Source organism: Lactuca sativa, chromosome 5, assembly GCF_002870075.4.
Source record: "Lactuca sativa cultivar Salinas chromosome 5, Lsat_Salinas_v11, whole genome shotgun sequence".
In the NCBI taxonomy this organism is placed as follows: domain Eukaryota; kingdom Viridiplantae; phylum Streptophyta; class Magnoliopsida; order Asterales; family Asteraceae; genus Lactuca; species Lactuca sativa.
The window spans coordinates 350,882,706-350,908,318 of record NC_056627.2 but is presented as its reverse complement, the minus strand read 5'-3'; the positions used below and the strand labels follow the sequence as shown (position 1 = coordinate 350,908,318).

Here is a 25,613-nt window from a genome sequence, read left to right as displayed (position 1 = left end):
GGTGTGTAAGTTTTCTAATAAATAAATATCATAAAAAACTGTATGAAATGCAATGCAATTGCCAATTGGTACTCTCAAAACTCAATATCAAGTTCTACCCTTCTCTATTCTTGCCAAAGACTAACACGATTTACAGTTAAGACCTTCGCCAGTGTAGTCAATCACACAGGTTTTAATATGTAACATGGGCAAGATATGTTAATGAGGCAAGTTTTGACCTTGATTCACTCCAAATCTATAAAAATTTAACGGGTTTGAATTTTAATTTTCAATTCATTTATCTGTTGATGATCCATACGTGTTACCTTTAAATTAAACGGGTTGGATAGATCATTGTTGATTCACTCCACTTATAACCCGCCACGCGCGCGCACACACACACACTATATATATATATATATATATATATATATATATATATATATATATATATATATATATATATATATATATATATATATATATATATATATATATACATACTAGTTTATAACCCGTGGAAACCACGGTTACAAAATTAATTAAACTTTTATACTAAAAATTCAATGTAATTAATCAATTAGTTTAAATAAATTATTAATTAAGAGATTTTTTAGTTATATATAAAATTATAATCATTGATTTAAATACATATGTGAAATTATATTACTTTATAATTTGTATTAATTTTATTTTACTGCTATTAATTTAATGTAAATAGAGTAGGAAATTTAAAATTTAAAATTTAAAATGAATAATCAATATGTTGACAAGTGACAAGTATTATTTATGATACATAATAGGTTGACACATGGCAAAAGAAGAATATAATATGCATTAATTAAGAGGTTTAATAAGGTGACACATGTCAAAAGGAGAATAAAACTATTCTTTTATTAGAATAGGAAGATATATATATATATATATATATATATATATATATATATATATATATATATATATATATATATATATATATATATATATATATAGAGAGAGAGAGAGAGAGAGAGAGAGAACCTGAGAACTAATTCTACACCATAATATATATATATATATATATATATATATATATATATATATATATATATATATATATATATATATATATATATATATATATTATGGTGTAGAATTAGTTCTCAGGTTCTCAGGAATCTAGTTTTCTACCTGTCTATTATTGTAATTTAGAATCTATTATGCGCATGCCTATTACCCAAGATGCTTCAGCCAGTGCGTATCAAATCATGTCTTATTTCTTGCTGGATGAATGGATGGCGAGGAAGACGAATCTAATTCAATCTCCTAAAGGTGAAATAGAAGATATTTATATATCTATCCTAAATGAACTGCAAATTTATATAGTTCAAAAACTAGAAGATAGAAATCTCTCCGAAACCCTTATCGAGGTACTCGATAGAAAGATAGTGAAATCGATCTTTATGCCTATAATCTATGGGAAGACGGTTATGAGCACAGCTCACGATATAAAGGAGAGTCTCTCTAGATTCCTGACACCGAAGGAGTGCTTTCAGATTGCAAAACTGTGCTTTGAGTTCTGGAAAGATAGGTTTCATAACATGAAATGTTTTATCCGTTTGATCCGTAGTATAGGCTGGGTTGCCTCAGCTAGTGATCGCCCAGTACTGTATGAGGTAGAGAACATTCTAACAATCCAGGACTATATGAAGATGGAACCAATCAATATCTGGGTTTATGATAAATTGCATAAGAAAAGACGTCAAGTAACTCTGAGAGTAGCTACTGATACACGAGATCGCAGGAAGACAGAGATCTCATCCTTCGTCAACTTCATCCATCAGAAGGATGCACATATTGCTATGAAAGTGGTAGAACAGATGCTTTATTATAAAGCGCCTATCTATACTGTTCACGACAACTTTATAAGTTCCACGTATCATAGCAAAAAAATTGCTGGTATTTATAATAATGCAATTATTAGTCTGGGGCGTCCTCTAAGAATCATAAATGAGTTCATTTATTTGAATGTCATGAAACATATTTATGATAATATAGATAGAGAAATCTCAGATGATCTTAAGATCAGAGAAATCAATCCTGCTGCTTATGGTCATTTGATGGCAAGGGAGCCTAAATCTTGGTGCATGGAATTTTTTAAAGGTGGAATGGCATGTGAGGCTGTTGAAAATGGAATGGCATAGTGTTTTAATGCCATTATACTTGATTCCAGAAAGAAGCTTTTGTTGGCCATGCTTGAGGAGATTAGACTATATATGATGGAAAGTGTCACGACCCAAAAATCACGACTAAAAATTTCCTTTAAAACATTACTAAAACCATATTTATAAAACCATATCATAAGTCATAACATAAGTTCAGAGTATCAATTCAAAACATGTTCTTATTATCAGAGTAAAGCATCCCAGACTGACTAACTATGGTGTGTGCCATGCGATCATCCCGAGCTCTTCCCTCCGCTACCGGAAGTACCTGAAACCAAAACTGAAAACTGTAAGCACGAAGCTTAGTGAGTTCCCCAACCTACCACATACCCTGCATAAACACATACTGCAAATACTGGGCCACGCCTGCTACTTCGGGCCTCGCCCACTACCTCGGGCCTCGCCCGCTACAACGACCTCGCCTGGCTTCGAGCCCTTCTCGGTGTACATATATGTTTCTCTTAGGCCCCGCCTATCTCTGGGCCCCGCCGGCTAAACATATACAAACATATAACATATCACATAACACATAAACCATAAATACTCTACTACATTCGTGTACTAAGGCCTTGCCTGTCTTGGGCCCCGACCCTATCCTGCTACTGTTGAGTCATGGAACCCCGTCCACACTCCTGCTGATAGTGAGATACGGGCCCAGCCAACACTCACTCCATTCCTAACTTGGGCCTCGCCCCTACTCGGCTACTGATGAGATATGGAACCCCATCCATACTCTGCTAATAGTGAGATACGGGACCTCGCCCACACTCACCTCCCTACCAGGCATATACAAGTATCACACAGACAATAAATATACTCTATCATTCAAACCATTCCTTGGGTACCCGCTTGATATTGGACCTTGGTCCTGAATATCATACTAGCAAACAGTGCCTAGGGCTAACCCCCGGGTCTTCCTACTCATAACTACATGGGCCGGCATTGTGGCCGTAGACCCATTCACACAAAGGAAAACTCACTTGCATTACTGAACTCTGCTGATAACCCTCTGGCTTATCCGACAACTCTCTGAACCGCTGCTCCACTAGCTCCCCGAGCTACCAATACCAAATAATAACAATTAGCCTAACTGTCCTCCCGAAGTCAACTAGGCAACTCTGGTCAAGGTCATTCTCAAGGTCAAAGTCAACGGTCAGAGTTAACTTCCAGTTGACTCGACTTGCCGAGTTGTTCTACCAACTCGTCGAGTCCATGCTCCTCAAATCTCAAAACAACATCGACTCTACTCGTCGAGTCTAGCAACAACTCGACAGGTTCTCCTTCAACAAAACATTCGGGACCAGCTTCAACCGACTCGCCAAGTTGTTCTACAACTCGCCGAGTCCACCTTCATAAGCTAAGGAGATTGCCTTGGACTCGTCGAGTTCCTTCTTGAACTCGTCGAGTACCATGATCTTCATGACCATTACGGACACAGACTGGCTGAGTCATTCTATAACCCCACTCACTGATCCGAATCATAAACACGAGGGTTTGGGTTTGCGACCCGACTCGCCGAGGCCATGAACTGACTCTCCGAGTCCACCTTGTGACACCTCTATTATGTCGATCACAGTCCATTCCAACACCTTCCACTCATACATCTGGACTTCTAATGCTTGCTTTGCACGTAAAGTTGCTAACTTTACGTGCATGCAAGGTGTTATGAGGCTAGAACACTTAATCCAAGCTTCAAAGGAGGCCTAGGTCATGAAATGAAGCCATGGATGGATAAAGATGCCCCCTCAGAGCTTCTAAAGCTCATAAATGCAAAGATCTTAAGTCCTTTTCGTCCTCAATGGTTCAATACTCGGATTGACCTTGGAAATGGTCCAAATGTGACCAAATCTATGCTAGAAAGGGGATCTAAATGATTAACAGCCAAGGTATAAGCTTTTAACCTCTAAATGGTCCAAAATGCCACACCAACTCTGGATCTATAACTTCTTGTTGCACCACCAAGGTCCTTCTTCCTTCTCCAAGCTTCAATTCACTCTCAAGGCAAGAACTAGCTCAACAATGGAGTTGGGTGGCTAGGGTTTCGAGTTCTTGACAATAGGGGCCGCAAATGAGCCCTAGGGAAGAGAATAAGACGCTTAAATAGGGTACCAAATCCCAAAATTAGGGTTTCCTAACCCAGACCAGACCAGACTCGCCGAGTCCACTCTCCGACCCGTCGAGACGTTCACTTAACTTGCACTCGGATCCCGCTCCGACTCGTCGAGTTCTTCCTTGGACTCGACGAGTTGACCCCTTTTGACTTAGGGTTTTCTTTCCTTTCTTGGTCTTTCTGATTATGGGTGTTACAGAAAGGTTATTTAACTTGAAGCAAGAAGCACGTAAATGGGTTAATGATGTGTGTCCAAGAGCTATTAAGAAAATGGATGAGTTTGGTTTTGATACCAAGTAAGTATGGTAAAATTAAGACAATGTATGAGTTTAGTATTTATATCAATATGTATACTAATTAAAACTGTTAATGTGTTTGCAGGAGTTGGTATGTTCATCATAGTGGTTTGAATGCTTTTGAAGTGAGAAATGGCTTCCACTCATATGGAGTGAACTTAGAGAGGATGTACTGTATATGTAGACTTTGGGAGTTGTCTGGGATCCCATGTGTCCATGCCCAAGCAACCATAACTTACACACAACAGGATCCAACTAGATTCATCATCACATGGTTTGGTAAGGACAAGTTTCTAGCTACTTATGAGTCTAACATCCTTCCTGTTAATGGCAGTAATACGTGGGAACCAACACCTTACACCAAACCACTACCACCTGTTGAAATAAGGATGCCAGGAAGGCCTTGTATGAAAAGGAAAAGGCATGTCTCTGAGCATGAAGATAGGTTCTCCCAAGTCTCCGCTAAGGGTAGAACTGTCCAATGTCAGAATTGTATGCAAATGGGGCACATAAGTGTCTTTCAAGAATCCCTCAGTCAAACCAACACCAAAGCCTAAGAAGAAAATAGGAAGGCCAAGGTTGAATCCAGAATTGACCAATTGCACAAGACTTGGGAGAGGTGGTGGAAGAGGTGGTAGAAGAGGTGGTAGAAGAGGGGGTAGAAGTGGTGGAAGAGGGTCTACCAGTGTTATTGAAGAAGGTGAAAGTTCTGTGAAAAAAGAACCTGGGATTGAGACTCAATTTGTCACCCAAACAACACCTAATGTTGATAGTCAATTTTTCACCAAAACAGCATCGATTGTTGACAGTGAACATGTACCAGAAACACAGGAAGTCGATGTTACGATTGATGTTGAAGGTGATGGTCTTGATATGGCTGATCTGGATCAAATACTGCATGATTTGAGTTACCTTAGAGAGTCAAAATAAGTGAGGCAGAGATCCTTATGTGTCTTAATATCACCCAATCACAACTTAAAGGATTTGATGCTTTGCTTCACCAATCCAAATAAGCTGAAAAGGTATATATTATAACATTGAGAGTGAATTTTATTTTTCAATAACATAACTAACTTGTATTTTTTTCCCATGCAAGGATGTGCCTTTTGTGAGTGAACATGTACCAAAAACACAAGAGGACAATGATGAAAACAAGGAGGAGAGTGACTATGAAGATGGAGCTGAAGAATCACAGGAGGACAATGATGAAGATGGAGCCGAGGATGATGAAGAAGGAGTTGATGATACTCAAGTTAGGGTTAGAACTCAAGTCAGGGTTAGAACAAGAAAACCTTCTGAAAGGATCACTGAAATCATGTTGAAGAAAATTGTGGTTGACAAGAAGGAATAGGAATGGCTCCAGAAAAACCTCTTAGTTTGGATTAGATTCGTTAGGATTTAAGCAATTATATGGGCTATTTGGGAAAATTTGTTAGGAAGCCCTTTTTGGTAAATGTGTTAATATCCCCTTTCTTTTGTAAACAATATACAATATGGCTGCATTATTAACACTTTGGCTTATTTTTGTATGTTTTGTTGATGTATAAGTTACATCCATTTTGGTCATTATGTTATATTGAAAAACATCCTTCATTTGCTCACATCATACACTTACAATTATACATTGCTCAAATAGTAGGTATCTATAAAACCATTTTTCATTCTACAACATACAACTTACATCCAACTGTCATTTAAGTAATCAAGATTACATACATTGCCAAAAGTTTTACAACAACTTAAAACAACTTCAACATAATCCACACAATCACCAACAAACACAAAAAAAACCCAATCTTCCATTTTTCACCTTCACCTTGTACAAGAACCTCTTGAATGCCATTGTTGTGAAAATCCACAGCTTCTTCCACAAATTCTTCCACGAACTCATTGTGTACTTGAATTCCATTATTGTGAAAATCCATCAACATGTTTTTGTACCAGTTGTTTGGTAATGGGGGATTGACCCAAGCAAAATACATGCAATCTTTTTCCTCATCCAGTTATATAGGAAATAAAACCTAATTGGAAGAGATTTGAGATGTAATTAAAGAGGATTAAGGGATACTTACCCGGAAATTAGGGCAGCCGATGAACCTCCTGCCAGGGTTTGTTGGCCTCCATGATGTCCACTTACCAACGGGATCTTCACAAAAGCATGTTGCCCTTAATGCTTGCCTTCGTGATCGGATATTGCACCTGCTTCCCACTAAGCTTGAAGATGCCATTTTGGTAGAGTTTTGCTTCGATGGAGGGTCAGAAAGGGTTTTTTACATAGGAGTTAGTGACGGGGAGGTTAGTGGAGGGTAATGAGGACGAGGCAGCTGGGTAACCGGCTAATACAAGGGTTACCGGTTCGTAGGGCTAAACTGAGTGTAATAGCCGGTAATATGTCATTTTTCATGAGTGAAATTTAATTTAGGACTAAATCATAAACTGGGGCAAAATTTTGGAACTTTTTCGCATATTTTCCTATATATATATATATATATATATATATATATATATATATATATATATATATATATATATATATATATATATAATGATCAACGATTATACCAGATTGTACCAAAACTCACGTCCTTTTATGCAGTTCAATTTTTTAGACCACGTTTTTTATTGAAAAAAACCTAAATATACCATTGTTTTTTCCGTCATCTTTCCATTGATATCCATATAAAAAATCAAAAAAAAAACTCACTTCGTTTTGTTGTTTCTTTTCAATATTTAGGTTTATTTTTTAACCAAAAAAACTAAATATACCAAAATTTTTGAATATTTGAACTCTATAAATAGACATCAACATCGAAAAAAAATCATCTTGATCTGTTCAAATTCACACTATGAATCTGAATGGTAAATATTTCAGTTTTAACATTCATAATGTTAATCTGACTTACTATTTCATATCTCTGATGATTCACATTCACATTATGAATCTTAACTGAAAATAATTCAATTTTCAATAGATTCAGAATGTGACACCAGATTCACAATGTGAATCTAAGCTAATTTCGAAAAAAAATTATACTTCAATACGAGTATCTATTTCAAGAGTACAAAAAGTTATGACTATTGATTTATTTATTTTACTTTTTTGATTAAAAAAATAAATAAACCTCAATATTAAAAAACAACAAAACAAAGTGAGTTTTTTCTACATTAATTTTGTAAAATTCTGTAGCGCCCCGACTCTCAGGTAGTACTTTAAATATAATATTTTTGGGTTTTGGCCCTACTCGACGAGTTGGTTGCCCTACTCGTCGAATAGTAGCGGGTTGGATCGCGAGTTAAGTGATCTACTCGGCGAGTCTTTTGTGGGACTCGGCGAGTAGGAGCTGAAAAGTGAAACCCTAATTCCCGGGGTTGCACCCCTATTTAAAGAAGCTCAAGCCTCTTTCGGTTCCTTGGTAGCCCCCTTGCATCTCTAACTCGTGTGTGTGTATGCCTTTGTGTGTTGAAGCTTTGAGAGAAGATTTTGGTGTAGGAGTTTGGGGAAAACAAGCGATTGAGGCAAGGAGCTGGGAGGAGATCCTAATTCTTCTGTTGTGGACCTCTCTTGGGAAGGTATTAAACCTTTACCCTCAGTTATTTCAGTCTATAGCTTATCTTCGAATGAGTTTAGGGGTTTTATGAGGGTATCAAGTTGGTATGGCAATCTATGGGGTAGATCTGAAGTTGTAACTTCAGATCTGGACCCTCCTTGGAGCATACAAGCATAAAGTTCCTGCTTTAGTCAAGATTAAGGTTCCCTTGGTCCATGAACACCCATTAAAAGTTTGGTTTTGGCATTAGGAGCTTGTGAAGCAATGCATGCACGTAAAGTTTGCAACTTTACGTGATAAGCAGGCCTAAGGAAGTTGGATCTGTAATTTGGGGCCTTGCCATAGCTTAAAGACGTCTGCATGTTAAAATGACTGAAAGGACTCGGCGAGTCGCGAAGCCGACTCGGCAAGTCATATGAAGGTGTGCATTGAACTCGACGAGTTGGATGAACAACTCGGCGAGTCAGATGAAGGAAGCAGTGAACTCGACGAGTTGTTTGAACAACTCGGCGAGTTAGATAAAGATGGCCATGAAACTCGACGAGTTGAAGAACAACTCGGCGAGTCGAATGAGTTAAACCAAGGATATGGTTGCGTGTATACCCGTCGAGTTTCAAGGAGGAAACTCGACGGGTGGCCTTAAGGATTGATCGGGATTCGAAGGAACTCGACCAGTCACCCCGATGACTTGGCGAGTTGGAATGTGCTCCATGGACTCGACGAGTGGCCGAGTGTACTCGGCGAGTTGAGGTCAACATGGACTATTGACCTTGACCGAGGACTTTGACCTTGATCAGGAATTTACTAGGGGGTTACGAAGTGCCTTATAAGGGTAAGGACTTATAAGTATATTGTGCTATGGTTATAGGTGGTGGGGCCTGTGTCAAGTAATCCGATAGTTGGAGTTTACCTTTCGAGTCGACATCTGTGAGGTGAGTTATCCTCACTATACCGGTAGGGTCTACGGCACCAAGGCCGACCCTTTGAGTGTCATTGTTATGGTATGCTGCATGTGATTGTGATCTGTTCGAGTGGAATCAGGGCATACAGTATGATATGCTCTTATGATCCTTATGGATTGGTATGTTAGTGACCTGTTAGGTCGATGCTCTAGTTACGACTTACGAGTGAACTCTTTGATTGATGGTCAGTGAGATAGATATGTTTGCTATTTGTATATGCCAGTATATGATAGTACGAGTACATGGTTATTTGTTGGTTGGTTGGGTTGAGGCGGTCCTGCTTTGTGTTGAAGGCCAACACACCCTTTGAGCGGTCCGGGGAGACTGTAAGCCCATGTGGCGGACCAGTCACGCCGAAGGCTCGGGATAGATCCAGCCAGACTGTAGGTCCAGTAGGGCGGACCAGTCTGGCCGATGGTCCAGTATGTATGTTGTTTGATTAATCGTTATGGCTATGGTTTCTGCCAGCGTGGTATTGGTATTTGGGGGGTAGCTCACTAATCCCTCGGGCTTACAGTTTTCAGTTTGTTGTTTCAGGTACTTCAGGAGATCGAGGGAAGGCGAAGGCGTGACCGTACCGCTCCTCATCCTCATGATCTGTTTTGGGACACTCTGATGATAAATGAATTGGAAATGTTTTGTAAAAACAATTACTATTTGGCTCTTTTGTTAGTATTAAAAGTTTAAATTTGGCGTAAATTTTATGGGTGTTACAAATTCACAAGTGAATTTATTCACACTGAAAATCTCAACTGTATATAATTTAGTTATAGGATTCACAATGTGAATTTGACTTAAAATTATTCACACTATGAATTTTAATTGAAAATAATTCAGTTTTCAAAATTTTGATTTTTTATATCAATATGAATATGTATTTATAGAGTATCAAAAAATATGTCTTTTGATATATATTAATTTTTTTTGATAAAAAAATAAATATTAATTTTTCATATGACAGAGAAAATCTAGTGGGTTTTTTGAAAAAAAAAAGTTATTTTTCATATTTCAATATGGATATCTATTTGAAAAATGATGAAAAATCATAAACAATGGTATATTCGGGTTTTTCTTCGACAAAAAACATTCCTTAAAAAAATAAATCTAAAAAAATGTTTGGTATAATTTGGCGCATGTGTGTTTAATGTACCAATCTAAAACCCTTAATTTGGCCGTCAATCGCTTTAAAATTCAACACTTTGGATATGTTCTTTGGTTCCTTGATTAATAATGATTCTCTAATGAACTTTTTCATATATATATATATATATATATATATATATATATATATATATATATATATATATATATATATATATATATATATATATAGTAATGAAGTTTGAGTATTCAGTAACGTATGTCTTATTTAAATAGACATTTAATCTTTTTGGAGAAATATTACTTTGGACATATATAAAAATTTTGAAAATTTAATATTATTAAAAGGTTTGGTTAATGGGTCGGGTATTCGTTGTTTTGGTGGATACGACTTTGAATTCGATTATTAAAAACTCATATGGTTATTGGAGCGGGACGTGTCATGTTTTAATTTTTTTTTAAAGGTTTAGATCAAGAATTATTCGCTCCAGACCTGCCTCATTGATAGGTTTAACATGGGCTACTACTTAGGTGTTTTCATCCCACGATCATTCCTCATTTATCTTCCCCAAGGCTTTAGAAGACCCAGAAGGCTACTTTAGGGTGAAGGGGCATTCCCTCACAACTTTCTTGGCACATAGGCTTCATATCATTTTTTTTCTATGATCTCGGTTTCATCTTTCCCAATTCACTATCCACAAAACCCATCTTCACGACCCATATATTTTTTTAGAAAAAAATATAAAACATTTACTAAAACAATAACTAAATGGTTAAACGATAACTGAAATCCTAAAACGATATTTAAAATCTTAGTATACAAGTATTCAAGGCACATTTTTTTTCCTAATCAAGCATCAAGCTATCGGATTTTTGTTAACTTTATGTTATTATGTATTTGATATAACACTTCTAAAACTTTGATATATTTGATATAAATCTATAATTATGTAATTTCTATTTTTTATGAATAAAAAATTATCGGCTTAAGTTACGCCTTAAAAAAGTCATGGCTCCTAAAAGCTTAAGGTTTCACTTGGTGTCATGTCACAACTCATGCCATGTAGAACCTTGGATTTGTAGCATCCTAATTTTAGGGCAATTTTAATAGAGTATGTACTCAAAGTCAAATGTTAGAAACTAGAAGTTGGCGTGATATTTTAGAAAAATCTATATTTTGTTAAGAATCGGTCAAACTAACATCTTATGTGACTATTTTCAGTTATAAAATTATTAGTTGGAAATTAGAAACTCTAGGAGTAGGGTTATGTCTTAAACTCATTTAGTGGTCAAATGGCTTAAAATAGAAATCAATGGAGTAAATGTAATAACTTTTTAAACTTTAAAACTTAAGCTCCACTCTTACTCTTATTTCAAAGATTTTGGGGAGTTTCAATTACGTACATAAGGCGACTATGAAGATTGAGGGAGAGGTTGAACTCAATTTGAGAAACTATTGAAGAATTTACGCATAAATCATCAAATTGAAGCCTTAGAAAGCATGATATCTTGGAATCATCTTCATTTGATGCAAAATAGGGTTTTTGATTTCCATGAATTCAAAATCCTTTGATTTATTAGTGTTTGGATTGAGTTGAAGAAATCATCAAGTGTTTACTTAGTTAGTGACAATATCAGTTGATGTTGTTTCATTTTGATTTAAAGAATTGTTTAGAAGCTTCAACCTTCCTGAAGAATCCAGTTCAACATCAATGTATAAAATACATAAAAATTAACATACACTTTGTTAGAATAAAAGTACATGTTGGGTTTTTTTTTCTTTTGCGTCATTCATGTTCCCGCTAACTATCATTATGTTGATATTTTCATCAAAAGACCTTCTCACCGGCTATTCACTAGACTAAAGTCTCGCCTGGCCATCCGTTTGACTACTGCTCAAACTGCAAGGGTCTATTAAATAAAATATATTTATTGTATATTTTATTTATTCTTGGTATTTTTTTCAGAATGAGAAATTAAATATCCTCCTACAATTTCTTCCTACCATCTTCCTATCCATGTCAAATGATGACATGTGTCATATTTAATTTTTTTTAATATTATTTTAATCCACTTGTCACCATTTAACATGGTTAGGAAGATAAATATGAGAAAATTATAGGAGGATATTTAATTTTCAGAATATATCATATTCCATTATGTCATTCTATTTATATTTCCGTTTGTAACATTGTATATAGGCCTGACAATTAGGTTGAGTTCAGATTGGCGGGCTGGTATGTCACAATACATTGACCTAACCCAACCAATAATATGGGTTGACTGGATGGAAACATCAACATAACTCAACTCATACAATCTGTTTAAGTATATGAGTTTTGCGGGTTAGTGGATTTTCACGTCAAAGAGTCGACAGGTCATTTTCGGATAACTTTTCACATGTGAAATTTATACGAATAATGCATGTCTCTATATTAATTAAAAATTAGCATTTTACATTAACTAGAATGAAATGAAAAAGAAAATAGCAATCTAACATAATAACTTAATAAACGATACATTTGAAAGAAAAAAAGGTTTTCGACATTGTATATTAACTATATTCTATTAATTAATAAATAAAATTATATTTTTTTTAAGTATATTATATATAGCCGGGTTGGCGGGTTGACCCGTGAACGGTGAACCCAAACAAGTAACCTAACCCAACTCATAAAATAAACGGATTGGTGAGTTGGCAAGATGACGTGTCAGAAATCTCAACTCAAACTCGTTTATTTTCGTATCAGGTCCATGTCGGATTACGAATTTGATCAAGTATTGTCACCCTAAATTGCATAATGTAAACTTTTAGCAATTTTATTTTTCACAAAATTAATTGTTTTTCAGACAATAAAATGAAAAGGTAATAAAATAAAAACGTTTAATAAGTCATGAGAAGAAAAAAGATAAATCATGAAATAAACTCATATATAAAAAAGATAATTGTGCAAAAGTCATCCTAACAAGGATTCTTCCCCTTTCCCAAAGTTGACTGCAAATGGTGGGTTAGTTGGATCTTGATTTCTTTATTTCCTCAATACTTCTCTTTTGACCAGACATCCATGTGTTCTATAACAATCTTTTTAGTTGTCTCGTTCATGAATGTCAATTTATTGATCTATTTTTTTTAACTAATTAAATCAGATATTTAAATATCTATTTTTGAAACATCAAAAATCATCAAAAGATCGACGATTAACAAGTGACTAAATCGTGACAGAAAAACAATATAAAAAGAAAAAAATAATATAAAAGTAAAACAAATTCCAAAGATAAATGTGTAAAATATGAGCAAATTCATTCGGTGCAGTCACAACAACCATTGTCAACCATTGTTTCTTTTGAATTTACACCGTAAGTATAGGTTAGTGATAATGTCATATTTCATCCGAGACACGTTACTCCTTTTTATTGTTGCCTTTCATAATTTTTATTGTAAATTTTCATTTATTATGATTTATTACAATAATTTTAATTTTTTAAAAAGATAAATATATTATTAAACAAACAAGCCAAATGTTGTGGTCAAAATTGTTGGGATAAATAAATATTGGCGACTTCTAGTTGTCTTATTTCCATGTACATCTAACCTTTAATTTCATGCATAATTTAACAAGCAAATATATATGAATAATAACAAACAAGAATTATAACTTTTCCAAAATTAAAAGTATCGTGATTTTATAATAACTAACAATAATACAAGTTAGAATAAAGATTATAAATATATTTTATTTATTTAAAGTAAAGGTTAATAAATAATTATTTTTTACAAACAAAACTATTTTGACATACAAATTGAAAAACTAGTTGTTAACCCATACGTTGGTTGATAAAAGAAACGACATTTGGTAAAAAAAAAATATATAACTGAGAAATATAAAAACAATATCAAATGACATCTAGAGCAATTATTAGATAGTATTATAAAACAAATAATATATAATTAAATTAAAATAAATACTACAAAATAAAAGTTTTCCAATTAATTATATTTAACTAAGATTCTTGTGTCTAATATCAAATTCTTAATATTCTCATGCATTTATTGTCTCATGGGTGGGACTTTCCAATATTATCATGACTAAATTTAAAATGTTTGTCTAATTTTTATATATTTTATATAAACATGTAATTATTTTATTATTGAAAATATATATGTCGAAGTGATTCCTTCAATTTTAATTACGTAGGGTAAGTGTCATCATTATTAAATCTATTTAAGTGATCTTAATTTGATAAATTAAGTAAATACGAATAAACAATATTCACATAAATAAATATTAAAAAAGTAAAACAAATGAAAAGATTAAACATATATGTAAAGGAAAAAGTGTTTCTAATATTAACAAAATAGATTAAAACCTTAAATTGGTAAATATAATATAGGAGAAAAAAATGTAACATTTTAGATATTTATTTATACAACTAAAAGAATAAAACAAGAGTAAAATTAAAATTACTTTGAAGGGTAAAAGAATATATAATTAAAAAACTATGAATTTATATTATTTCTAAATAAATTATATAAATTTATTGAAACATAATGTGAATAATTTTTTAAAAATAATTTTTAAATTGAAAAACATACCTGACAAATAAGTATTTAAAACGTTAATTTAAAAATTAATTTTTAAATTGACAAATATAGCATTTGTGTAGATATATAGCCTTTATACAAAAAAGGAAGAAAAAAGAACCCGAAATTTTTAAACGAGGTCGGCACGATTTCGAAACGCAATTCTTATCGAGGGCAGCACCCATCTTCATACTCTCTATCCCCATGTGTGACACGTGTCAAAATCGGGACCCTTAAAATGTGTCTCCGATTTTCTACCCCTCTCTCTAGCGCACGCTTTCTCTCTTCAAAAACTATGAATTTACATACCGGCGATATTCCTTCCATAAGTTATTATTAACACAACCATGGCTGAGCCCTCAAAGCATCACTGAAACAGAACAAGTATTTTTTTTCTTCAAAGATACACAGGTAAGGATACAGCTATAAGTATAGATACAGGGAAAAAGCAAGGATGTGGAGATCGTCATTTTTGCTGTTGAAAGAGGGCTTGTCTTCGGGGATTGTTAGGACTAAACCGGTTACGTATGGATTGAGAAGAGGTGTTTCTGTTGAATCTACTAACCGATTCTGTGGTTGTTTATTTTCGAGTTCGGCCGGCGGAGACGGCAGAGCAGGCGTAGGCGTAGGGAGAGGGGTTGATGATGGTGATAGTATATCATTTGCGGAGGCGAAGAAGCTGATGAGATTGGTGAATGTGGAGGCAATGAAGATGAAGTTTTCTACGGAAGGGAAAGAGATGATTTCTTATCCAGAGCTTTTACAGGCTTGTGAGAATATAGGCGTTGCGAAATCCGTTGATGAAGCTAAGGCGTTTGCTAAGGTTCTGGATGAGGCTGGTGTTGTTCTTATCTTTAGGGATAAAGTTTACCTTCAACCTGAAAAGGTACAATCTACCATTCTTCTCTGTATATGAGTGAAAATTAAATTGAATTGGATCTGTATTGCTTCAATTTTTAGTGCCAACGTTTGACAATAGATGTTGATAGGAACACATTATCTGAAATGATGGGTCCCAAATGATGTTAGGTTTTTTTTCCGGTGATAATTAGGTGGTGGATCTTGTGAGAAGGGCGGTGCCGCTAGCCCTAACAGCCGATGATGATCCGAGGAGGGAGGAGCTAAAGCAGTTACAAGCAAAACAAGAAGAAATCGATCGGCTAGCCCACCGGCAGGTCCGCCGGATTCTGTGGACCGGACTAGGGTTTGCACTAGCTCAAGTCGGGATCTTTTTCCGGCTAACTTTTTGGGAATTATCATGGGATGTTATGGAGCCTGTTGCATTTTTTGGTACAACAGCGGGACTAATCGTGGGTTATGCTTATTTTCTAATCACATCAAGAGACCCCACGTATCAAGACCTGATGAAGAGGCTGTTCTTGTCACGTAGAAGAAAGCTGATGAAGAAGCATAATTTTGATTTTGAAAGATTTATGGAGTTACAGAAGAAATGCAGGTCGCCTTTAGATGCACATCCTTCGGCCATACATAAAATTGAAGGGGTGGAATTGGAAACTCAGGATTTGCACAAGCAATAACATAACTGTTTGACTTTGTTTGACTATTGGTCATTTAATGGGGATTATCATACCCACTAATTTTTTGACGTAAAATACCTGGACAAAATACAAAATGTTTCGATGATTTTGCCCATTTGTGGGTTATAATTATCTTTGAATATCTTGTTCCTAGTGTTTATAAGAGCATTGAAATGCATAATCCTTTTAGGTGAATGAATTGATTCATCGCAATAATCGTTATTTCTGAGGTTCCATTGCAAGATCGTTGGCGAATTCCTCATCTGCCTACGGTTTTAGTTTGGGTGGAGCCTCTTTTAGGTGTTTATAAGAGCTCTTCAATGATGATTTAATACTATACTAATATTTTTGTCATCTACTCGTTTAATTAGTCGTTTTTAAACGCTTTATATTTTAATACGGAGTATATTAAATACTGGTAAAATGTTGTGATTTGTAGCCAAATATTTTGATTTTCATTTTGTAATAGGGAAATTGACATGTGGGAACGAGTGTAAATACTGGGTAAATGTGAAAACTTGATGTCCAAAGTAAACAAGTAAGACGGGGGTTGGAATTTGCTTATATGGAACATTTTACGTTTTGTTTTAAAAAATGAATGTTTTGTGGAGCGGTTTCTAGTATGCGACAAACGTTCAGTTTTAAATAAAAAATCTTGTTTAATAAAACGTTACTAACTACCAGCCAATTTATAAGCTAATATCATGCAGTGTTTAATAAAACGTTACTAACTACTAGTTAATTGTGTTCAATATCATGCAGTGTTTAATAAAACGTTACTAACTACCAGTTAATTGTGTTCAATATCATGCAGTGTTTAATAAAACGTTACTAACTACCAGTTAACTTTATTGAACACGTCCTAAGTATTTTAGCTTTATGGGGTATATAAGGTTTTTGTTAGCTAAGACCGTCTCCATTGAATTTCTTTATACAAAATGAAGTACAATGATATAAAGTGTTAAATCTTTATTCTGTTATATTTCTTCCGTCCCAAAATTATAGTCCATCTTTCCTTTTTGGTTTGTCTCAAAATAATAGTCCACTTGTAAAAATAAATAACATTTTTACCACAATACTCTCTTATTATTACTTAACCAACTAAGCATTTCATTAACTGCAAAGTAATGCCAAAACTGTCATTTTATTATATAAAGTTAGTGATAATTAATGATTTTTTTTTAATTTGTGTGTTTTTTGTCTGTAGACAATAATATTGAAACGGAGAGAGTATTTTTTACAACAAAATGAAGTAACGTTTTATTAAATTAGTTTTTTTTTACAGTATATATGGGTTAGATTATTTTGTTCTAACTATCTATTGTGTGCATGCACGATTGATTCTGGACCAATCATTTTAGTTATTTTAAAAAAGTAATTAATGTACATTACATGTTGAAGATATAATGAGTATTAATTAAATCTTCAGTATTTAATATATATTAATTACTTTCTTAAAATAACTAAAATAATTGGTACAAAATCAATCATACATACACACAATAGATACTAAAAACATTTGAACTTAACTTTTATATATATATATATATATATATATATATATATATATATATATATATATATATATATATATATATATATATATATATATATATATATATATATATATATATACTCATTTATTAATTAGTTTTTAACAAATATTTATTATATCTTTTATATCACAATAATTTTATGTAGTATATTATCACAAATTCTTAACGAAATAAATTATTCATATATAAGTAAACTCAAATTAACTATGATATTTTTAAATATATTATCATTTGTATTGTGCATATCAATAATATTGCAAAAAAAATCTTTTGACTCCAATAACTATATTATATATATTCTATGATGTAATGCTATGATGAATTTGGGCTAAAATTATTTTTTGCAGGAAAAAGTTTTAATTTCCTGCATGTTATGTTTTAGAAAGAAAGGATAAACCTAGGTGGTCCCCAACCTAACCAAAGCTAATGAATACTACACTATACATCAAATTTGTGGTGAAAGCCTTCTATAATTGTCTATGAATATAGCATTATTATTGAGCAGTGTAATTGGTTGCTACATATTTATCACTGCATATTTAATAATAATAATAATAATAATAATAATTGTATTATTTGATGTTGATGCTATTCGATTTCAATTCCTGCACTGTAGTTTTTTTTTAAGGATGGTGATAGTGATGCAGATGATACGTAGAGGACAGGGAGATGATGCAATACTGATGAGAAAAAAAGAAGTATACGTTTATTTTTGGACTAAAATAATGATAAGATTGTAAAGTGGTTTTCGCCTATAATAAATAGTTTTTAAATGAAAAAAAAAAATTATAAAACTATTTATTTAAGTAACACTTTTATTTTTTCTTTTCAAACAATTAAACCATAAATTAATAATCACTAGACAATCTTTGTAAAGTATGGCCACACCGGAATTGTCTGATAATAATCATCTGTCCGACAACTTGTTGGATTCTTGGTAGATAGTTTATTTTGACTTGTTTAAAATTTGTTAGAAAAAAATAAATAATAACCAAAATTGATTTATTTTTTAGTAACGAATCAATGTTTGTCGTTTCTACCTTATTGATACTCTTTTCCCAAACTTTCTTTTCCAATATATCAGATCTACATGTGTTTTCCAAATTCAAAATCGCATTAACTTGTAGTTTTTCAAAAAAAAAATGATGGGCTCAACCTCAACCAAATAGATGGCTATATATTAACACTAAACTATATTTGCTTTTTTTCTTTCATCCCATCAACTCCTCTCGTGCTAAAACTAAGGCATATAGCTGAATATTGTGAAAGTTGGCAAAAGTGATTGATAATTGGAAAATATAGCTTTTGTGTGAAAATGTTTGGGAAAAAAAGTTTTTGATGAAGAGCTGTTTATAAATAAAAGATGATTTGTGTTTGTTAAGGCAGCCAAGAGATGATGGTAACACTTGGGAGGGAAGTAGAAGAGAGCCACCAGTAACCACGAGCATAACATTGGTTTCTTTTTCTTCTGGTTATAGTTATAATTAATTTCCAAGAAATCACATAATTTTATAGACATTGTTCTTCTGAAAGATTAAAAACTCACTCTCCATGCAACTCAGCAGATCAAGAACAGCCGCCCCTGTAGACCCATTGAAATGCTTCAATATGTCCACCAACGTGACCTGCATTGATATATGTAAGCTTTTGTTTTAGAAAGATAAAAAAGAAAAAAAAAATTACTGACCCCATTCTGAAAGTTTTGAAGCCACTCCAAAAGGGAAGCTTCAGTAAGCTGAGGCTGAGGCTGATGAGAAGTATTATTATCTTCTTCAAGCTTCTGGCGTTTCATGGGAGAATCATCATCATCATCAATAATATCAACAACTACAGCTTGCATAGGATTAATGTGTCTTTTACTTGATGGGGATGATTCTTCTTTTTCTTGTATTCCATTAAATTGTTGTTTGGGAGTGGGAGATGGAATAGCATCAGTTGACATCCCAAGTTCATCCATTGTCAACCATGCCTTGATATGAAAATACTCTACCTGTTCATCCACACATCTTCTCCATCATAAAAATATCCATATACATTTTTATTTTATTTATGCAAATAAAGTGAAAACATACCTCTTCTGGTAGCTCGTCTTTGATAGGTTTGAGTTTTTCTTTGGAGCCAACTTTGAAAACTGCAGCTTTGACATTAGCAGCAATCTGCTGTGTCAGTCCAATTTCATTAAAAAATCTCCCCCAGTCAACCGCACATCCTTCTCGTGCTGCATCTAGAACATATCCAAGGACTGTTCCTACTTTTATTGGGGCCGATCTACCAGGAAAGTTCTGCAACAACAACACTATTTTAATTTTTTTTTTTTTTTAAATAAAAAAGGTAGCATAAATGTTTTAAAATACTTACAGCAATTTTTTCAGCTGTGAGACCATCCTCTTGCCACATCTTCCAAGCACTGTATTTTGCAGGTGGCAAATCTTTTGGGTTTTTTATTGTGGTGGTATGAGATTTGGAGTTGTTACAAACTTGAGTGGCTTCCATGGATGCAACTCCATCCAAACAAAGATCCAGTTTTTTCGATAATTCATGGATCACCCGAATAATTTGATCCCCATACCTTGTTACAAGGTGCTGCATTTCATTAACACCAACACATTAAGTTTTTCTTTTTTTTTTTCTTATCAACCCGAATACTCTACTTCCAATGTATTACTATTATGTATATAATATACCTGGTTGACACCATCAATGTTTGCCAACCTTGCTTTAGTAGATGGTCTTGTTGCTACTATCTTTTTCAGGGTTAAATCCCCACATATAGCATATCTGCAAATTGCTAACTGATCTTAAATCTCACATATGTCCAATTCCAAATCATTTAAAATGCTTGCTACTTACGGAGCAGTTCCAGCAGATCTTGCAAGCTTCATTCTCTCTTCTAAAAGTATTTTATAAACTTCTCTCTCCGCCTATATTGGAATTAATTCAAAAAAAATCAAAACACACACAGAAAGTAAAACTATATCCTCCTCTTATTAAAATACCTACCTGTGACATTCCATCAATCCCTGAGCCAGGTGTATCTGTACTTATCTTGTCCTCATTGCCACCACCCAATTCACTAGTAATTGGTAAAAGTAATGGAGGTTGGTGATCAGGCCTACAGGATCTAAGGAACTTTGCACCTTCCACACTCACACTGTACATGGAAAAAATATATATATTCTATCACTTTAATATACAAAATACATGGGTGTAACTTAACTTGTAAAAAACAAACAACTTATGTATTTATTTATATACTTGTTATGTTAAAAAAGAAAATCGGTTAGCAACATACCTTACAGTTCTATAAGTATCTTTAACAGTCTCAACCAAGTAACCTGTGCATCAAATTGCATAACTAGATTAGGGACTTCTTCTTCTCATAGTAAACACCAAATGCAAGAAAGAGCAATGTACTTTCACTTACTTTTGCATTATAGCATCCTACTTTCATTTTCTTTTATTATAGCATCCTACTTTCAGTATTTTTTTTTTCTAATTAACACATATTACACTTTGAAAACTCTACCCAACTATAACATTGTACTTCCAATTTTTATCTTATTATGTTACTTTAATTCAGAAATGAAAAATCTACCCAAATATAGCAGCGGGCATTGCTTTTGCTATAATTTGGTAATAGGAAGAAATGAAAGTAGGATGCTATAGTAAACAAAGAAAGATTTTATAACTGAAACAAACTGCATCTAGCTAACGCATTTTATCAGACAAAGTAAAAAAAATATTTTACATACCAAAAGAAATTAGTTGAAAACCTAGTGTCTTCCACCAATTTGCTGAAAAATCTTTCCCAAGTCCATGGTATGGGAGATTGTCAAACTGCTTTTCAGTAATCTTTTTAGCCTGCAATCCACAAGAAGATTTAGTAGGAATATATAAGATTATAAACCAACTGAGCATCTTTCCCCTAACCCTTGAACAAGTTTTATCAAACAAACATTATAAATAATAAAATCTTACACGAGAACCCCGAAGAACATCTATTGGCAAGTTAAGCCCCCAATAACCACCACAAGACTGGATGCAACCCATCAGAAGAAATGCTTCTCTAGACATATCATTCTCCTCCTTTAAGCTTGTGCAATTATCACAATTTCCTGTATTGATCCAAATATATCATCCATGAATGAAAGAGTTAAATACACATTTAACATGATGATACATTACTATCTTTTTTTTGGGGAGGTGATAAGATAGTCCTTAATTCCTTTAATTCAAGGATGCTTTTACACAACAAAGTTCATAGCATAATCCAGTGACTATGTGTCTTATGTTTTATGAAATATAAAAGAGAAAAAAAGGAAATTTGCCTCACCACAATTAATGGATGGACATATTTCCCCAAAATACTCGAGCAAAATTTTTCTTCTGCAAGTTGTCTGCATGCAATATCGTTGAGCAGCCATAAACGAATCCATAATAGCTTTTTTCTGGTTTTCCTGTTAGAAACAAGGTGAATTTTTATTAACATAATCCATGAAGAAAACAACAATAATAATAAATGATTTTGTTGAGAAAGTTCAACATACTGAGCTTGCTTCTCCACAGTAGAAATCAGCTTTTCCAAAGTCACCTCTTGAAAAGTATAGCCAGCAATCAGAAGCAATCCCATCTCTACCACATCTTCCACTTTCTTGATAATATGACTCCAAACTCTTAGGGCACCCATAGTGGATCACATGTCTTATGTCTGGCTTATCAATACCCATTCCAAATGCAATAGTTGCAACCATTACCCGAACCTCATCCCTTATAAAAGATCTAGCAACAAAAGGGTACAAAAAAAAAGACATGAAAGCTGACCTCTTGGACATCTTTAATGACTATTTTTATATGATTAAACAAGTTAAAGAAAACTGGAAACCTGTGTGATTCTTCACGGGCCTTGTGACCCATTTGGCCATGATACATTCCAGCATTGATTCCAGCCTCACAAAGTGATCTACCAATCTAAGGAATCCAGACAGATGAAACAAATTTTAACAAAAATGGCCTCTAACCAATAAAAAGATTTAAAGCAAGTCAATAGCAGAGGTTAAAAGTATATGAAAGCTGACCTCTTGGACATCTTTAATGGTTGTACAATATACAATAGTTGATCCAGCATTTGATACATGTTTAGAGACTTGTGCCACAAGCTCATCAACAAATGAGGCCCCACGGTTGATAGATTTCACACCATAGTAAAGGTTTTTTCTATCAAATGATCCAATGGCAACATGAGGGTCTTTCATCATAAGAGAACCAACTATGTCATTTCGAACCCTGGAATCACAAGAGAGTAACCATAAAGGTGTAAGATAGATTTAGGGCTTGATATGTAACTATATGTAGAAGAACTCACAAAGAAATAAAAGCAAGCTAAAGACCAAAAGACAAATCAATTTGCATGACACGTACTTTTCTGTAGCTGTTGCTGTCAATCCAACAAATGGAACACCTACCAAAACATCTCGCAGCTTGTATAATTGTTTGTATTCCACCCTGTAAAACATACCTTTATTTAGAAATTCTAATAGGAAACATAACAACTAGAAGAACACTTCTATTAATAGATCAATACACACACACATGAATGTGTAATGATTATCCAAGATTAAGTAATATATTAGAAACCAACCGAAAATCATGGCCCCACTCCGAGATACAATGGGCTTCATCAACAGCCACTAGACATATTCCTGTGTTAAGCAACCTTGACCAGAAGCTGCATTTGGAGTAAAAACAGCTCAAATCATCATCACTTATTTTCATAAGGTAAAGTACAGAAATCGTCCCTGTGATATGACCAAAATTATGGATTGGGTTCCATGCGATATATTTTACTTAATTATGTTGTAGAAACTGTCCTTAATCGATGTGAAATGACTAATATACCCCTGTCTAACATTTTTTAAACTTTATTTATTTTTATTTTTTTTGGATAAATTATCAATATTACCTGTTGGGAGCATTACATGCCTTCTCTGGAGTCATATACAGAAGGTCATATTGGCCACTCTCAGCATTCTTCTGTGCACTTGTGTTGGTCTGAGCAGTGGAGAGATGCTCAGCTCTAATGCCCCTCTCTTTCAAAGCCATGACCTATAAACAAACACCATTTAAATTATCATGTGCTTATCTGTTAAAATTTGGTTAAAGAAAAAGATAAAAGTGAATATACCTGATCTTGCATCAGAGAAATAAGTGGGCTTATAACTACAGCAGTCTTTTGTGCAATTAATGGAGGAACTTGATAGCTAGATTAGAATAGTAATAAAAAACGAGTCAGTTGCAAAGTATTTATCACAATTCACAAATAAATCAACAGCTTTACCACTCTCGTATTCTAAAAGATTAGAGGCCTATATTATCATCCTTATTTACACATTCTGAAAACATGATCAAACAAACTTAACTCGAGCTAGAACCAAGAGCATACATAAGAACTTGACCAAAACATATGTATATCAACACATTGATAGGGACCAAAAAGACCAAAAAGAATTAGAGCTGAGTTCCTAAAATCTCAATCTCAATTATTATATGTTGTGATGCAAGCTAATATCTGTATTAGGAATCTCGACTTGTTTGCATCACCAATGAAGATAAACTGTACATTAGTAAAAGGGACATCCACCTACCATATACAATAATCCATCACTCGCTATGAAAACTGTATAATTGCTAAAGCTTCTGGGGAATGGATTAGATTTGATCATACCAATCCTTACTATATCACAAATCTAATTATCTTTTTTCATATACAGTACAATGGTTATTCCCAAACACAAATGTATGTATCAAATTAAATGTTTCACACTAATGCATGTATAAAAATCCATCGGTCTAAATGGCTCTGGTAATCTCGAGACTCATGAAGTAAAACAAACTAGAGAGTCGAATTTACCATAGGGACTTGCCGCTACCGGTAGCCATAACAACCAAGCTATCTCTTCCCTCCAAAATCTTCTCGATTATCTCCTTCTGATACGGTCGAAATGTCGAAAACCCAAAATATTCCTGTTACCATACATCAACAAAAGAGCACAACCTGATTAGGTGAGTGTTTATCGCTAACGTGTGAACTTTGCAATATGAATAACACGAAATCAAAAATGGGGTTTTAGGGTTTTCACGTAACCAAAATGATGGTAAAGAAAACACGAAGTGGAAGATGGAGATCACCTTGAGAGTATGTTCCATTTTCGTTTCTTTCCAGTCGTAATGGAATGAGTGTGGACTGAATCGTGACAACGAACCTGAACACTAGAAACCTCCTATATACTTCAGAACTTGAGGTTGCTAGGCCGGGTAGGGTTTTCGCGCCATTTGGTGATGGGACGCATTTTGTTTTCGAATTATTTATTTTAAGTAAAATAATAATTGTTATTAAATCTTTATTGTTAAATTAGGTGTGAGATTTATGTATTACATGAGTTTATTTAAAAAAAATAAATATAAAATTTTAACAATTTGAAAAATTTGAATTTATAAAAAAAATAAGAAATCTTTTAAATTATTAAAATTAATGAGGCTTTAATGTATTGGATACATTATATATATAAACATCTTCTAATAAATACCTTACATATTAAATGTGAAATTTTAATTTAATAAAATAAAAAATACAATAAAATGATAAGTGGAAAATAAAAAATTTAAAAATGTTAGAAAATATCATGTGTCTAAATGAAGGAGAATTGGACATGTGGCAAAAAAAAATTCATTTATTATAAT

General features: G+C 33.6%; 3 protein-coding genes and 1 long non-coding RNA gene across 4 annotated transcripts; 3 read left to right on the top strand and 1 right to left on the bottom strand.

The window, feature by feature from the left end:
• The first annotated feature begins 1,178 nt into the window (after nt 1-1,178).
• LOC111878721 (probable DNA-directed RNA polymerase) lies at nt 1,179-2,162 on the top strand. The gene is made up of 2 exons (XM_023875224.3): nt 1,179-1,917; nt 2,017-2,162. Exons 1-2 carry the CDS (start codon nt 1,179-1,181, stop codon nt 2,160-2,162), a joined length of 885 nt encoding a protein of 294 aa, XP_023730992.3.
• A 5,855-nt stretch (nt 2,163-8,017) lies between these two features.
• Nucleotides 8,018-9,798, top strand: LOC128126348 (uncharacterized). Its single transcript, XR_008224171.1, has 2 exons — nt 8,018-8,159; nt 9,637-9,798. It is a non-coding gene; the product is annotated as an uncharacterized LOC128126348 (long non-coding RNA).
• A 5,134-nt stretch (nt 9,799-14,932) lies between these two features.
• On the top strand, nt 14,933-16,515 carry LOC111878756 (calcium uniporter protein 5, mitochondrial). The gene is made up of 2 exons (XM_023875261.3): nt 14,933-15,668; nt 15,835-16,515. Exons 1-2 carry the CDS (start codon nt 15,237-15,239, stop codon nt 16,318-16,320), a joined length of 918 nt encoding a protein of 305 aa, XP_023731029.1. The 5' UTR covers nt 14,933-15,236; the 3' UTR covers nt 16,321-16,515.
• A 2,796-nt stretch (nt 16,516-19,311) lies between these two features.
• On the bottom strand, nt 19,312-25,195 carry LOC111878768 (uncharacterized). The gene is made up of 20 exons (XM_023875273.3): nt 25,062-25,195; nt 24,784-24,896; nt 24,058-24,133; nt 23,836-23,978; nt 23,515-23,601; nt 23,295-23,378; nt 22,952-23,159; nt 22,759-22,844; nt 22,424-22,655; nt 22,210-22,333; nt 21,855-21,991; nt 21,629-21,737; nt 21,169-21,211; nt 20,877-21,027; nt 20,727-20,797; nt 20,561-20,654; nt 20,235-20,459; nt 19,949-20,158; nt 19,564-19,866; nt 19,312-19,501 (listed from the first exon to the last, which is right to left on the bottom strand). Exons 1-20 carry the CDS (start codon nt 25,077-25,079, stop codon nt 19,376-19,378), a joined length of 2,640 nt encoding a protein of 879 aa, XP_023731041.1. The 5' UTR covers nt 25,080-25,195; the 3' UTR covers nt 19,312-19,375.
• Nucleotides 25,196-25,613: the final 418 nt, after the last annotated feature.

What these genes read in the sequence shown, in the direction of transcription:
- LOC111878721 (XM_023875224.3), top strand. Translation starts at nt 1,179, where the DNA reads ATGCGCATGCCTATTACCCAAGATGCTTCAGCCAGTGCGTATCAAATC. An exon ending in TCATAGCAAAAAAATTGCTG is followed by an intron (nt 1,918 to 2,016) that starts GTATTTATAATA and finishes ATGATAATATAG; the next exon opens with ATAGAGAAATCTCAGATGAT.
- LOC111878756 (XM_023875261.3), top strand. Translation starts at nt 15,237, where the DNA reads ATGTGGAGATCGTCATTTTTGCTGTTGAAAGAGGGCTTGTCTTCGGGG. An exon ending in TTTACCTTCAACCTGAAAAG is followed by an intron (nt 15,669 to 15,834) that starts GTACAATCTACC and finishes GGTGATAATTAG; the next exon opens with GTGGTGGATCTTGTGAGAAG.
- LOC111878768 (XM_023875273.3), bottom strand. An exon ending in GGATTGATGGAATGTCACAG is followed by an intron (nt 20,798 to 20,876) that starts GTAGGTATTTTA and finishes ATTCCAATATAG; the next exon opens with GCGGAGAGAGAAGTTTATAA. An exon ending in AGATCTGCTGGAACTGCTCC is followed by an intron (nt 20,655 to 20,726) that starts GTAAGTAGCAAG and finishes AGCAATTTGCAG; the next exon opens with ATATGCTATATGTGGGGATT.